The following is a 16,141-nucleotide window of genomic DNA, read 5'->3' on the forward strand; positions in this document are numbered from 1 at the left end:
TTGCTCTGGTCTGAATTCATTGTCAAGAGAACATCATTCAGGTGCCAGGGGGAAGGAGGAGCTTTATAATAAACCTGTTTCCTGGAAGCACCGGCCCAAAGCCAGATCAGCTTCCCTCTTACAGAAGGAAATAGACTATATTTGCTTTAGGTTGCTGGAGTTTATCTTTCCTCTGCAAATCTAACATTGCATCTCTCCTAAGGCTGTTAGGTCTGTTCCATTGTTTGAGTAAAACTACCCTTCCCCCCCCCTCACAAATAACTCTTTCTGTGACTTTACTGAGCAGGAAGGCACTCGATTACTAGAATGTGCATGTGTGGGTTATGGCCTATATTGTTGCATTTCACCAACTACCAATAGCTGATAGATTATTGAGCACTTACTCTATACAAAGTACTGAGGTGAACCTTTATTTATGTTCTATAAGACTTGCAACAAACCCGTAAAGGAGATTTTTCAAGTGGGAAAACTGAGAGGTCGCAAGTAAGGGCCAGAGCCAGGATTCAAATGCAGGTCTCCTTGACTCCAAGACCTCAATCATTAAGCAGTGTGTTGTACTGTGTGTGTAAGGATAGATGGATGGGTGGATGGATGGATGGATGGATGGATGGATAGATGGATAGAAACCTAGATAGATGGATGAAAATTTTACTTCTTTTCTCACAAGGACATTCTTTCACTCATTCATTCATTCATTCATTCACTCACTCATTCCTTCATTTATTCACTCATATTTCTTTCCTATAGCTTGTAAGAGCCACATAAAGGAAGAAGGAATTAGCTTTAGTCATTTATGCAGCAAAAAAAATTTTGTGTGCCTTGTGTGTACAACGCTCTAAAGTAGGTGATAAATTTACAATAAATTGAATTGTTTTGCCCTTTTTGACCTTGTGGTCTATTGGGGGAGACTTATGATTGCTTCTTCACATTTGGAAATCACTGGTAGTCATCAATGATTTCACACATTATCTCATCTGATCTTAACAAAAGACTAGTCAAATCAAGCAAGCAAATGCCATCTTTCCCATTTTGGGTTAAGTGACTTACCCATGCTCATATAACCCACAAATGGCCAGACCCAAGGACTTAAGACTTCTAATCCAGTACTCCTTCAAGGATACCAGCTTAATTTTATTTTTCTTGGTGTTTTAGGACAATCAAATAAAGCTTAAACTCTATGGAGGCAAAAAGAAGGCAAAAATTATACAAGGGAACATAGTTGCTTCCAATGGGCTCCTGCACATACTCGACAGAGCCATGGACAAGATGGCACCCACATTTGAGAGCAACACTGAGGTGAGGCATTTCAGGTAAAAGTTAGGTCACTCCAAAGCCATCTTTCTTTGTTCCCTGGAGAGTCATACTGAAGAAGAAAATGCACACTATGTGCTTGTCCTTTGTGTGTGCTAGGACCCCAGCCATGGGGAAAATGGGATCATTTCTGTTTTCAGTAGAATTCTGGGTACCTCTGCCAACAGAAAGAAAAGCCTACAATAAATACAGGCAAGATCTCAATTTTGTGACCTCTTTTATGGCCACATATGATGATTCTGTCCAGTGACCAGTTGTCATGAAAAGTTATCCCTCGTGCTTTGTGGAGGAGGGCAGTCCTCACCGCAATAAAAATTTATTCCTTTTGACTCATTTGATGATGGCCAAAGTCTATTTCCGAACATTCACATCTGAACCACTAATTCAATAACAACAGGAAACATTCTATATGTGTTGCAGTTGACTGGGTTCTTTTCCATCCACATTCACACATAAATTCTGTCATGAACCTTTTAATGTTGGGACATCTATTTCTTAAACCACCTTATTTCTTCTCGTGATTTTTAGAAAACCATAATGACAATGTTACAACCAAGATACAGCAAGTTCAGATCTTTGCTAGAGGTATGTACTTTTCATGAATTTCTGGAAAATGGTTTTATGTCGTGTCTTTTGTATAATGAGCAAGGGTGTCAATTATAAATATGTGCTGAGGAATTACTTCAAGTATTTGTCAGAGATAGGTTGTAGATATAAAATTTCATTTTTCAAATGCAGGAAACCAATGTGGGACATGCTTTAGATGAAGACGGGGCTGGTGGACCATACACCATTTTTGTTCCAAGTAATGAAGCATTAGTTAATATGAAGGATGGCACTCTTGATTACCTCCTTTCTCCAGAGGTATGGTATCCTACTTACTCTGACGGCATCATGTCAGCATTACTGCCTCAGTCTGCACCCATACAGATTTTTTCCTAAACTAGGGATGTCCAATAAATAACATATGTATCACCATCTACCCTCCCTCAACCAAGGCAGAAATCATTAATCAATCACAGTTCTCTGGAACTATGGTTGTGGCTCCAATCTCCTGGTCAGAGTTCCAAGTAGCTATTACCAGTCAGTTAGACCGAGCACAGGAAATAAAATCTATCTGCAACCCCAGATCTAAATGATTGCTTTGATTTTTCCTGGGTCTTCAAATATTTCTCACTAGCAAAATCAAGATTTTAAGTTCCCTCCAACTCTAAAACCACCTAGAAAATGAATTCTAAACCAGGCCATTCTGGACCAGGTGTAGGCTAAATTTGAAAGGAATAAATGTTATTTTTAGATGCTCCATTCATTCCCTTCCATTGCTTCCATCTCTCTTCACAATAACCCTCTCCTTATATACCATAATCCTTCAACTCTTTCACATTTTCCTCCAGAAAGGAGATTTTTTTTTTTTTTTACTCCTTCACACAAGAATGTAAATGACTAAAACCATTTCAGGTGTTTCCTCTCCCAGAAATAACAGCCTTAAACTGAACAGAGGGGTAACAAATTATGGAATTTTGTTCATTAGAATGTCAAATGATGGAATTATAGGAAGGGCCACAAGCTTTCCTCCAGTGCCCTGAAATTATGCCACCATCTTGGAAATGGGGCCAGACTATCCATGACCTCATGTAGATCAGTTCATTATACAGAATGGGGGGTCTGGATCTTTTAGGGTAGTGATTCCCAAACTTCAGTAGACTTAGGAATCACCCATGGGGCTTGTTAAAGTAGAAAGTTTCACAAACCATACCCCAAGAATTTTTATTTAATGACACTTGTATGAGACCTAAAAATAGACATCTGGGGAAGAACCAACTTTCTAACCCAGGTGACTTGGGCTACACTGTTTTTTGAAACCTCAAACTCATTCATTGCATGTATAGTTTAGAGATGTACATGGATACATACCTTTCTAGAATACTTTCAGGTATCTACAAGGATATTTTGCTTTCGGAAAACTTTGGATTAAAACTATGTGGATTGAGGAGATAAATCAGAAGGTAATCTCTTACACTGCAAATAGATGTTCAACATATTAAAACATCGCTACAGGTTTCCACTTAAAATGTCAGATTTCCCAGTGTCTTCAAGATAGGATGCTATTTTTAAAATACTATTCACATGCAAGTTTTCCGAAATGTAGCTATTGCAGAAAAATGGTTATAGCTCTCTTTGGAGCTCACACTCATACTTACTTTTAAAGCTAAACAGTAATGTGGCTCCCCTAGGAAATTATTAAAATCTTGAGATTATATGGCCGCGCTGAGTACATGGCTTCTTATATGATACCATTAAAAAAAAATAATATTAAAGGAGTTCTCAGACACCTAACCAGCTACACTTAAAATTAAAACAAAACGTTTTAACTAGAATTGAAAAAAAATCAACCTCCCTGCTTTTCTGTCAAGCAATTTGGCTCAGAAACCTCTTATCTTCCTCTGTCCTCATAACTCCTTCCAGCTGTGGCTGGAGCTGGCTTGCTCTGGCTCTGGAGAGTAGATTGTGAGCCTCTTCCCAGCTTAGTTCAGTGAGATAACCTTGTAGCTTGAAATTCTCACCTATGGTAAGAATATTACCATGACAGAAATTGGCCAACTCTATAAATCTGGGCTACTTTTTTCCCCCATAGAACTGATTTACCAGGACACTACTGCTTCTGGCTCTCAATCTCCTTGTTCTCAAAGGCAGTACTTTTCTGCCCACAAAGAATATAAAAATTTCAAATCTCTTTTTTCTTAGCCCAAACTGTTCTTCTACTTTAATTCCTAGGTGAGGGATAAAATGATCATTTCTGCTCTTTTCTCGGGTCCAGAACCTGTTCAGTTAAAACTTCTCAATCTGTAGGAAGGTCCTTCTCTCTCCATGCATTTTATTTTATTTTATTTTATTTTATTTTATTTTATTTTATTTTATTTTATTTTATTTTATTTTATTTTATATGAAATTTATTGTCAAATTGGTTTCCACACAACACCCAGTGCTCATCCCAAAAGGTGTCCTCCTCAATACCCATCACCCACCCTCTCCTCCCTCTCACCCCCCATCAACCCTCAGTTTGTTCTCAGTTTTTAACAGTCTCTTATGCTTTGGCTGTCTCCCACTCTAACCTCTTTTTTTTTTTTTTCCTTCCCCTCCCCCATGGGTTCCTGTTAAGTTTCTCAGGATCCACTCTCCATGCATTTTAATAGCATCTTTTAGCTTTATTTCGGGGAACAACCTTAGCTGGAGACAGTAAAGCCCCCATCAGCTAAGCCAGTGAAATGGAAAATAAACTGATTTCATTAGAGGAATGGTTACTAATTCTGATTTTGGAATGCCGTGTTTCCTTTCCAGTGTATCTTTCTGCTTCTCCCTGAGGCAAAATTTCTGTCCTGAAACCACCCTATCCCCACAGAGACCACAGCTACTGATTACCAGCCCCAGTTTGTGACTTCATCACTGAACTAGGCAAAATGAAAGCAGAGGATACCAGAGACTGGCCCTTGCCAGCTCACAGATACCCTGCAAGTAAAATGGGACAAAGGGAGGTGAAATGAAAGAGTTGAAGGTCACATTAACAGTTTGGTAGAAAACCCGCTCTCTTTCTGCCCTCGCATCAAAAGGCTTGGTTTTTTGTTATTTTTACCTAAAACAGCAGGGAGGAAGCGAATGTCTTCATAAGGGAAAGGATGCACTACACCGACAGGCTCCCCAACACCAGCAGCACCTGGACACACATCCTGTCAGTTTGAGCCGCGCTGGACTGAATGATGACCTTCATGGCTCCCAGCCATGGGACAGGAGACAGGCTCTCCACAATGGCAGGAATGACGCTCATCCATCCCTTTGTCCCTTGTATTCTCCTCTTTCTTGTAAAAAGGATCCAACACCAATGAATTCGTAGGGCTTTAGAAGTGAATTACCCAGCTGATAAAGGCTTTCCTACAGAATCAGAGGGTTGGAAGGGGTCCACACCAGGCCCGTTCTCTTGCAGGTGAAACCGAGACTAGAGGAGCTAAGTGGCTAGCTCAAGGTCACAGAAGCAGACTCGGGATTAGAACTCAAGACGCCAACGTCCAGCCCAGTGCTCTTCCCAGGACCTCTTCCCCCATTTAACTTACTGGCACAGATGTTTACGCAGAGTCAGCTGTGGGTCCTGCACTGTACCACCTGGCGACGCTGATTAATAAGCCAGACAGGCCCCATCCCTGCCTTGCAAGAGTTTGCAGCCCAGTTTGGGCTGACGTTCCCCAGCGGTCCCCACTTTTTCTCACATTTTCTGCCACTGAACGTCCAAACTTGTAATAGCATCGCGTCTGCCCCCAAGCCCTCACTTCTGAGTACCATAAAGCAGCTGCAAGGGGAAGTGAAGACCCAGAGTCAAAGTGACTTGCTCAAAGCCATGCAGGAACAGAGCCAGGGCTCCAGAAAACATCACTTCCAGGGCTGGCTACCTGGTGTTCAACTTGAACATTCTTACGGTAACCCTGCTCTGCGCATACTGCCTTTGGCTTATAGATGTGGTGGCCATGCAATCTATCATCCACACCGGGACACCTGAGAGCGAATGGGGCTGCCAAAATAATAGGTGTGAACCAGGGCCGTCCCAGACAAGCCAGGATGCTGCCTGCGGGTAACTCCCCTGGCACAGGGACCAAGAACAAATGCAGAAGGGACTCTGAGTGAATGGAAATCAGATTCAGCAGGGATTTCTTTTGGCCTGGGACTTTTCGCTATTGTAACGTGTCCCTAGAATGGTCAGCCTCTGGAAGGTTACTATGATCTTGATTCGTGATCCTCCTCCTGTCCAAGCCAGAGTAACCATGGCTGTGCCACGTGAGAAGCAGAACTCAAGGATGGCGGGGTCTGGGTGGCTCAGTTGGTTCAACAACCAACTCTTGGCTTCAGCTCAGGTCATGATCTCACAGTTCATGGGATCGAGTCCCATGTTGGGCTCCGAGCTGACAGGATGGAGCCTGCTTGGCATTCTCTGTCTCTGTCTCTGTCTCTGTCTCTAATAAATAAATAAACATTTTCAAAAATAAAGAAGCAGAACTTAAGGGCTATGAAGCTTCTAACTCTCAGCTCTGACTCTACTGGGAGATTGCAGACGTCCTGCAGCAGACCGCCATGGCCACTGGTCCCCAGAGAGAATGGTTCCCCATGCTCCTCACCTCTGTATGCTCTCCCCACGGCACCACTGTGGGGACCTGCTGATGGTCCCAAGGCTCTCTTTTTCCCTCTGCTGCTACAGTTTTTCCGAAGTATGAGAAATCTTGGAAAGGGCTTTGAAGGAGAGATGACCATGTACCATGGTAGCATAGAAGGGGAAAATGTCCTGACCACATATTCCTAAGGATTGTATATTCCTAAATAACCATTATGTGGTCTGACAAGCAGGCGTTTATTTATAGAGAAAGAAAACAGAATCCTAAACTGAGGCTCTCTTAGAAAATCCAGAATGTAGCTTTAGACACTCAGAGAGGTAATGGAGCAGAGTGACTGAGAACTTCTTAGTCTTATACCCTAGGTTAACTTTGTGACCTCTGTTGCGTCTTTAAAACTCGGTGTTATCACGCATAAAATGAGTCGATAGCAGTCCCTCCCCCATAGGTTTTTAAGAAAATTAAATAAAATGTGTGCATAATGTTTTCAGAACAGTCCCTGACACAAAGCAGGGATTTGGTGAATGTTAGCTATTTGCAGATGGGGTTTTTCTCACCTTCCACTTCCCAGTGAAGAGTTAATGGGTCATTTATTTTTCTTATTTTTTATTTATGTGTCCAGAGTCACTGGAGGAGGTACCCACAAGAGGGGGAAAGTTGTGTTTTCTGCAATGACTAAAGAAGTATTTTGATTCCTTTGCAGGGATCTCGGAAGCTTCTGGAACTCGTCAGATACCACATTGTCCCATTTACTCAGGTTGGCCCCACTTTCCTGCTCTATTTTTCCCTGCTTTCCACATATCTGACCCCTCTTAAATTCCATTATTACAGTGCTAGAAAATGTGTGACAATTGTTCTTTATCTGTAGCCCTGAGCATACCCTTAGCAATGAATAGTGAGCCTGTTATCAGAGAAATCCTCAAAGCCACAAAACTCATGACATCAAAGCTCCCATTATTTATTTCATAGACTTCCAGGCTATTTTTTCCCAGTGAGAACTTTACAAAATCAGGGCTCTATGCATTGCTCAAAAAGTCTCTATTGTTCTCTTTGCAGCTTGAAGTGGCCACTCTCATTTCAACCCCACACATTAGGAGCATGGCCAACCAGATCATACAGTTCAACACAACCAACAACGTAGGTGAAAATTTTATTGCAGATGTCATGACTCATATGCATTTATGCTCTGCTTATGCTTGTTCACCATGTTATCCTACCTCTATGCTAACTCGCAGGCTTACAGTCTTTATGATTATTTCATTCGCTTGCCATTTCCTTCATTTCATTATTTCAATTCATTATTAATTTGCTGAGCAGCTACATGTGTGAGACTCTGAACTAGATGCCAAGGATAAAGCAATGAAGAAGACAAGCTTACATTTCAGCAAGGAAAACAGACTTTAAACAAGGAATTAGCAGCCAGTTAATTATTTAATTATAATTGTAAGAAGTGTCATTGTAATTATAATGAGAGCTTACAATAGGAGGAGGCTGTACCAATCTGGGGGTCTAGAGGTCCTCAGTGAGGGAGCAACGTATTAGCCAAGCTTCAATGGATGAGTACAGTAAACTTGGTCAGAGATGAGTAGAAGAGAGTTCCAGGCAGAAGGGAGAACATGTGCAAAGGTCCTGAGGTGGGAGGGAACATGACTTATTCAAGAAACTCCGTGAGGCAGTGTTATTCCAGTACTTCTCTGAGCTAATACAGCCAAAGCCTGACAGCATGCAGATAATGGTTCTTGTTGATTCACTGTTGATGATGATGATGATGACGATTCATCTTTTCTGTATCTACTGAGTTGCAACTATGTGCCAGACATCATTCTGGGTCCTATATGTAGCCCACTGAGCAAATAGGGAAAAGTCTCTAGCTGCATGGAACTTTCATTCTAGTGAATAGGATGACAGACAATAAACAAATTAAGTAAGTAAATAAAACACAGCATCTATTAGAAAGTAGTAAGTGCTAAGGCAAACAAACAAACAAGGGGAATATGAAGCAAGGGTGGGGCTGACATTTTACATAAAGTGCCCAAGAAATCCTCATGGAGAAGAAAATATCAGGGCAAAGTCCTGAAGGAAATGAAGGAACAAGCAGCATGAATATCTGGAGGAAGGAACATTCTAGAGACAGGAAACAAAGGATATTCCTGGATGAGAAACAGCAAGCTCATCATGGCTGGAACTGAGGGGTTGAAGGAGGAGCGGTAGGAGAAGTCAAGGCAGTAGGAGGGAGAAGGAGAAGTGGGGTCAGGTCACACATGGCCGAAGAACTCTTTACTTTAAATGAGATGAGAGACCGTGGGGGATTCCAAGCAGGGCAGATGACATGATGGGATGCATGTTCAGGAAAGGCTAGTCTGGAGCTGATCACAATTACCCAGAGGAGGATGATGGTGACTCAGACCAAGGAGCAGGGTGTGGGAAGACGTGGATGCATTCTGAAGCTATTTTGAAGGAAGCCTCAAGAGAATTTGCTGATGGATTAGAGGAAGAAGACTCCTGAGCTTCTGACTCGACCCCCCAGAAAGATGGAGTTTCCATTAATACTGCAGGTGGAGCAGATTTGGGGCGAGTGGTGTGGAGGTCAGAATTCTTTGCTAATCTATTCATTTTCTGCTCCCTGCCTACAACATTAGCAAGGGCTTGTCTGGTTTGATTTTGGTTTTGGTTTTGGGGTGGGTTTTTTTGTGGGTTTTTTTTTGTTTTTTGGGGTTTTTTCTACTGATGTATCCCCAGCACCTAAAGCAGAGCTTAATACAAGGTCAATAAATGTATCTGAATGAATAGATCCCCAATTCGCCAACAGAGAGGTAAAACAGTTACGCCAAGGTCTCTTAGCAAATACATTATAGAGCTGGAATATGAGCCCAGCCCTTCTCATAGCAACCTTCCACTCAAAAAAAAGTTAAGTGATGTTGAAGGCTCTTTAGAGAGGTTGCCACTACTCAGCTCTGCCTGAGGATTGCTGGCCCTGCAGGACCGAACAAGAGATGTCATTGCTTCTTTCCAGGGACAGATTCTGGCAAATGGTGTAGCAATGGAAGACACTGAAGTCACTGCCAAAAATGGTCGAATCTACACCCTGACTGGAGTTCTTGTTCCTCCCTCCATTGTGCCCATTCTGCCTCACCGATGTGATGAAACCAAGAGAGAGATGAAATTGGTAAGGAAACTAGAAAAATAAAGAGGGGCCCCTAAACAGCCCCACAGAGTAGGTAACATTCTTTCCTCTCACAATTCTCAGGAAGCTGACAAGGAGAATTTCACCACAGGAGACTCATTCCAGAGGGGTTTCCGCCTCCATGAAGAGGCAGGCAGACCCAAGGTCCTATTTCATAAAGTGTGAATGAAAGCTCCACTGGGGAATTTTCCACAATGATCGATGCCTCCCAGCTATATTGGCTTTTTAGAGCTGCCATAACAAACTACCACAAACTCAGAGGCTTAGAGCAACAGAAATTTATTTTCTCACAATTCTGGCGGCCAGTGGCCTGAAATCAAGGGATTAGCAGGGCCGTGCTCCCTCTGAAGGCTCTGGAAGGGAGATCCTCCCTTGCCTCTTCCGGCTACTGCTGCCTCCCAGTGATCCTTGGCATTGGCTTTCTTCCCTGTGTAGGTCACTGTGTGTCCCCTTCGCTTCTTTTAAGGACACCAGTCATTAGATTCAGAGCCAACCCTAATCTAGTATGACCCCATCTTAACTAACTACATTTGCAAAGACTCAATCAGGAGAACATGAATTTGGTGGGGAACACTATTCAACCCACTACCCTTGAAGAAGCAGGATCAATCCCTGTCTCTGTCACCTGGGACTACCTTGCTCCAGGCCCATAGCTTTACTCTAAGAAACTTAAAATAGAATTTCTTCTCAGGGAGATGCTCTGGCCTCACCAATCAACCATCTTTCTGTTCTTCTTTTCAAATACTAAACTTTCTGTTTGCCTAAGAGCTTGGGTACCCTCTAATGGCCTTTCCTGTTTCCATAGCAACTTACTTGGTTCAGCTGCTTCTCTTCAAAGCACCCCAAATTTCAACACTGCTGCACATGTAATCTTTCAGTTCCCATGGAAACCATACCCCCAAAGTTGCAGCAATAATAGGTCTGGGACACTCAATAATACTCTTCAGGACACTTCAATAATGCTTCAATGATTGTTCTCAAAATATCCTTGGAATATGGGCATTGAACAAGGAATAATGGCCTCATTTTATAGGTTTTATTTATTCCCTCTTCTTATCGTGAAGGCTGGAAATAGCCAGTTGGACACCTGGCACAGGATTGTGGCTGGCTCTTCTGATATGTTTTAGGATATTGTGATGGGACTAGTCCTCTGTGCCCTTCATATACCCTAAGGAGGATTTGATTCAACTCTGAGCACCGCCTTTTAAGAGAGGCAGAGAGTCACTTTCACGGCCAGTTTCTGGCCGTGATTTATGCTTGGTTCATTCTCTGAAAAAAGTTTTGGCAGGTGCATCACCTAATTAATTAGTAATTCTCTGTTCTAGTTAGAGCCCCCGCAGGAAACAGAACTTATCCCAACAGTTCAAATGAAGAGACTTTAATGAAGACACTACTACAGAGAGGTGGGCAGGGCTAAGGAGACAAACCAGTGATGCTGGGGCATCCAAGGAGAAGTAATGGCAGGAAACCATCACCACCCAAGACCAAAGAAGTGAGGAGGGAAGGGACTGGAGGTACCTGAACCCAATGAGGGCTGGAAGGATGGAAGAAGTGACATCTATCAGGAGCTATAGGAATGATATCCAAGCAGAGATGTAGGGAAGAAGTACCTTGATCTCGCCCTCCTCCTACCCACCAGTCTCCTGCTGGCACCTCACATTGGCCAAGACCAATCAGAAGCTGGCAGGAGAGGCTGAGAGACCGTTCTTTGACGTCTACCTGCTGGAGCACAGAGCCCAATAGAGAAGGTCAGAGAATTGATCTGGAAAGATTTGGAGGCACACACCCCTCTCCTTCCTCCTGAATTCAGAACCAATAAAGCAAGAAGCCCAAGGGAGTGAAAGGCAGAGATTCAACATTCAGCTCCACTGGTGGGAAGCTAATTGGAGAACAAGGCCATAAGTGTGCGGCCAGCACTAATGCGTCACCCCTAGCAGGTGGACAACTGTAGTGCCTCCCTGGGGATGGGCGCCTTACATGGCACAGAGTCGATCAGAAGCCTGAGGCCGGTGGACCTACAATCTGACCCTGAAAGCAGGGGTGGAGTGGGCCACTCTGAACAGGCTGAGCTCCAGGTCCCAATCCCTGTGGCACTGACTTCACTCCTCGCTGGGGAGGCATCAGTGGGGAGTGGAGACAGAGGCCTCAAGTGTTGAACTAGTGGAACCCCCTCCGTAGGAGGGACACATGAGACTGGATCGGGTGGTCCCTGCTCCCTCTTCCAGGGGCGCCTGTACTGATCCATTGTCTTCCCTTCCAGGGCACCTGTGTGAGCTGTTCCCTGGTGTATTGGAGCAAATGTCCTGCTAATTCTGAGCGCACAGTGAGTGTGACAGCTTCATGAAACCACACAACACCCAAGCAACCCCCACTGGTGGTGTTTCTCATCCTTTCTACCTTTCTTCTTAAAAGATATTAATTCAGGGGCGCCTGGGTGGCTCAGTCAGTTAAGCATCTGACTCTTGGTCTCTGCTCAGGTCATGATCTCACAGTTTGTGAGTTCGAGCCCCACGTCAGGCTCTGCACTAGCCGTGTGGGGCCTGCTTGGGATTGTCTCTCTTTCCCTCTCTCTCTGCCTCTCCCCTGCTCACTCTTTTTCTCTCTCAAATAAATAAACTGAAAAAGAAAAAAGATATCTATTCCAACTGGGGTAACTTCACACTAGCTCTTAGCCTACTATATGGGGGAGGGTAGACAGAGCTGTGTTTGAATCCTTGCTCATTAACCCTAGGTGCATTGCTTAACCTTTACACTAACTTCCTTTGTCTGTAAGTAATAATAATAATAATAATAACAATAATAGGATTAGCATAGATAAAAACCCAAGTACAATACCTAAATCAAGTGGCTACTCAGTAAAGGTTCATTCCTTCCCTACTTAGCCCTCCTAAGTTTGTTCGGGGCCGGGGGGGGGGGGGGGGGGGGGGGGGGGGGGTTGCAAACCTTCACCATCTTAAGGTCTCCAGCTGGGCCTGAGAATTAAATTAACATTAGACGGATTAACAAGAGGAAAGTTCACAGCTTTAACATGCTCCTTGGGAGCCCCCTGAGGAAAATGAAGACGCGAAGAAACGGCAAAACCCAAACTTTTACATAGTAGGTTGACTAAAGAGAGGCAATCGTGGAAAAGTCGCGAAAACGTACAGGAAGGCTCGAGGAAGTTCACAGCTATTTTAACAAGGTCCATTGGTGCAGGTTTTTCTTGACTTCAGCTTCCTGTCTCTGGTGACAAGATGTCTCTTGGGTCCTGATGCAGGAAGGGCATCTTTCACAGGACAGTTTGATCTCCTGTTTTCAGAAAGAAATGGGGAGGTCAGAAGCCAGAGTGTCCCTTTTCTATCTGCTGTTTTTCAAGTGCCTTGAGTCAAAATAATCCCTATGCCGAAATGGACTTATTTGACACATTCTGCCACACCATACTCCTGTTTGCCCTTCCTAAGCATTTTTCTAGATAGAAATACAAAGACTATCAAGAAAATGATATTAGGACCGTCAAACCCTTTTCAAGTTTCACCGAATTCTGGACACATCTATTGAGAGCTGGTTCCTAGAGCATAAAGACAAATGAGTTACTGTTTCGTTCTGGTTTTGTTCTTGTGTTGAGAAGCTCTAATCTAACAAGGAAACAGATAGTATATAACAATCCAGAATTCATATGTCAAGGACTCTACTGGTGGCAAAAGCAAAATGCTCCAAGGTAAAATTGATGAGAGAAATTTCTGCCTATAATTTTGTCCTAAAAGAGAGCATATCAACCAGAAGTTTCATTCAACACTAGCATAGATCACTAGGGAAGGAGATGAGATCTTTAACACAATCCTACTGAGAAGCACTTAATAAGGCAAAACGTTAAAATTAAATAGGCACAGCTGTTCAGGTATTTATTTTGCTCAGTACAGCCATCACCGCTGAGTCCTGCAGGATGCTGTCAACCAGGGAATATGGAGAGGGAGGAGAAGAGAGGAAATCATGTTGACTAGCATCAGTAATTGTTGTGTGCCAGACATTGTTCTAAATGCTTTATGTAGCAAACCTATGAGGTAGGTATATGATCATTATATCCATCGTGTAATCTGGGAATGAGGTAAGGAAACACAGAATATCTTGCACAAGGTCACACAGCTAATATGTGGCAAAACCGTGACTCTACATTGCCTCAGTCCAAGTAAGGAAAAGAAGGAGAGGAAGAAGGGGTAATTAGACCATGGGTTAGAACCAGAAAAGCCTCAAAACTGCCCTTCGCAGGCTCTTATGATCTAGACTTGCTTAATTATCCTGAGATCTGACAAGAGGACTGAATATTCCTTCCTCAGTGTCCTCAAAATTCCTTTATATATCTCAGATTTTAGGATTTTATAGTCCATGAAATTCTCAGTGCTACCTTCTTAAGCTTCAGCATCACGTTTCTCTAACATAAACTTTGAGCCAGGGACAAAATGCTTACGATAAAACCTGGGATCAGCATTATCGTCCCATTTCACAGATGAGGCAGCTGAGGCCCACAGAGACTACGTGACTTGCCTCTGCTATCCTAAAGCTAGTCATGGTAAGACCCATTCTCGGGACATTTTAGAAAAAAAAGATTTACCTGTCTGGGCCTCAGTTCCCTCATCTACAAAGAGGGATGAAAAATATCCACATGGAGTTAAAGATAGATGACCTCATATATGCAATGTGTCTGCCTTTAGTAAGTTCTCGCTGAAATGGGAGCTCTAGATAATTATGATTAGGCACCAGGGGTTACAGAGTGAAAAGTTGCATTTAAACCTGCCCCCCTACCCATACACACCACTCCTGATTGTAGATCTTTCTACAAATTAGAGAGAGACTCTCTACTGCCTCCAAAATTTCTATATAGCAGGAGCTTAGGGATGGCTATTGATTGGAAGGGGAGGCTAAGCCACATCCTGGATGAACAGGAAAGTGTACCCTGATTGATTGGCAATGTCTGCTATGGCACGAGAGGAGATATAAAGATAAATGTGCCCTTATTTGTGCAAAGCCCGCCTGTATTCTACCAAGAAGGTAACCGAGGCCTAAAGAAGGTGACTGAGCTCTGGCTGGGAGCCACGTGGGCTGGTGTGCTCTGGGGCGCTTCCCTGACATCGACAGTAAATGGAAGTAGGATGTCCAGTATATGCAGAAGCTGACCAACCCCCAGAGGACCTCAAAACACAGACTCAGTGCATTTTTCCCATTGGCTTTCTTCCAGACGCTCTTCACGCACAGATGTGTCTACACTGGCAGAATAAGGAGCCTGAAGAGCGGCTGTGCCAGATACTGTAACGCCACTGTGAAGGTGAGGCCACCAGCAAAGGGCAGCTCCAGGGCGACGCTCTTGGGCCTCAGGGTCTGCGGGCTCACAGGTTGCTGGTGGGGCCTTGGCAATGTCTTCCTACAGGGGAATGGAAGGGCGGACTCTACATGGCGTCTGGGTCACCCCCCTCCCTGCATCCCTCTCTCCTGTGGCTCCCTATCGCTCTTAACACAGAGCCTACACTCCTGATGCTCCCGCACGGCCCATCCTCTGCCAGGGCTCCGACCTGTCTCTTACCCTCACTCCCACATCACAACGTGCACGCTTTCCCCTCCCTCCCTCAGAGAGCTCTTCCAGGATTGTCTTGGAACTGGTTCATCTTTCAAGTGTTTAACTCACCCCCTGTCACCACCCAATGCACAGTGGCCCCCCAGTCTCCCCTGACTTTTGTCCCCACCTGCCACCATTTCACTACTGTATTTTGTCTTCCCAGCGATTACAGATCTCGGAAACTTTCTTTCTCTCTTTCTTTCTTCCTTTCTTCCTTCCTTCCTTCCTTCCTTCCTTCCTTTCTTCCTTCCTTCCTTCCTTCCTTCCTTCCTTTCTTTCTTCCTTTCTTTCTTCCTTTCTTCCTTCCTTCCTTCCTTCCTTTCTTCCTTTCTTCCTTCCTTCCTTTCTTTCTTTCTTCCTTCCTTTCTTCCTTCCTTCCTTCCTTTCTTTCTTCCTTTCTTTCTTCCTTTCTTCCTTCCTTCCTTCCTTCCTTTCTTCCTTTCTTCCTTCCTTCCTTTCTTTCTTTCTTCCTTCCTTTCTTTCTTCCTTCCTTCCTTCCTTTCTTTCTTCCTTTCTTTCTTCCTTTCTTCCTTCCTTACTTCCTTCCTTACTTCCTTTCTTCCTTCCTTTCTTTCTTTCTTCCTTTCTTTCTTTCTTTCTTCCTTTCTTTCTTTCTTCCTTTCTTTCTTCCTTCCTTTCTTTCTTTCTTTCTTTCTTCCTTTCTTTCTTTCTTTCTCTTTCTTTCTCTTTTCTTCCCTTCTTCCTCCCTTTCTTTCTTTCTTTCTCTTTCTTTCTTTCTCTCTTTTCTTCCCTTCTTCCTCCCTTTCTTTCTTTCTTTCTTTCTCTTTCCCTCTTCCTTCCTTCCTTCCATCCTTCCTTTCCTTCCTTTCCTTCCTTCCTTTCTTTCTTTCTTTCTTTCTCTTTTCCTTCCTTCCTTTCCTTCCTTGTTCCTCCCTCCCTTCCTTTTCT

The 16,141-nt window shown here is 43.6% G+C and overlaps 1 protein-coding gene across 8 annotated transcripts in view; it reads left to right on the top strand.

The window, feature by feature from the left end:
• STAB2 (stabilin 2) overlaps positions 1 to 16,141 on the top strand; it is a 165,017-nt gene that overhangs the window by 58,866 nt on the left and 90,010 nt on the right. For 6 of the 8 annotated variants that reach the window (XR_007153854.1, XR_007153855.1, XM_047865901.1 and 3 more), the window contains exons 13-20: positions 1,153 to 1,296; positions 1,840 to 1,896; positions 2,050 to 2,175; positions 7,165 to 7,218; positions 7,518 to 7,598; positions 9,475 to 9,627; positions 11,906 to 11,968; positions 14,858 to 14,944. Coding sequence is in view for 6 of the 8 variants with exons in the window: in XM_047865901.1 (XP_047721857.1) it covers positions 1,153 to 1,296; positions 1,840 to 1,896; positions 2,050 to 2,175; positions 7,165 to 7,218; positions 7,518 to 7,598; positions 9,475 to 9,627; positions 11,906 to 11,968; positions 14,858 to 14,944 (765 nt within the window). In the remaining 2 variants the exon portion in view is untranslated. The remainder of the gene's footprint in view (positions 1 to 1,152; positions 1,297 to 1,839; positions 1,897 to 2,049; positions 2,176 to 7,164; positions 7,219 to 7,517; positions 7,599 to 9,474; positions 9,628 to 11,905; positions 11,969 to 14,857; positions 14,945 to 16,141) is intronic. The other 2 variants (XM_047865905.1, XM_047865906.1) reach the window with 2 other exon arrangements.

Source organism: Prionailurus viverrinus, chromosome B4 (assembly GCF_022837055.1).
Source record: "Prionailurus viverrinus isolate Anna chromosome B4, UM_Priviv_1.0, whole genome shotgun sequence".
NCBI lineage: Eukaryota > Metazoa > Chordata > Mammalia > Carnivora > Felidae > Prionailurus > Prionailurus viverrinus.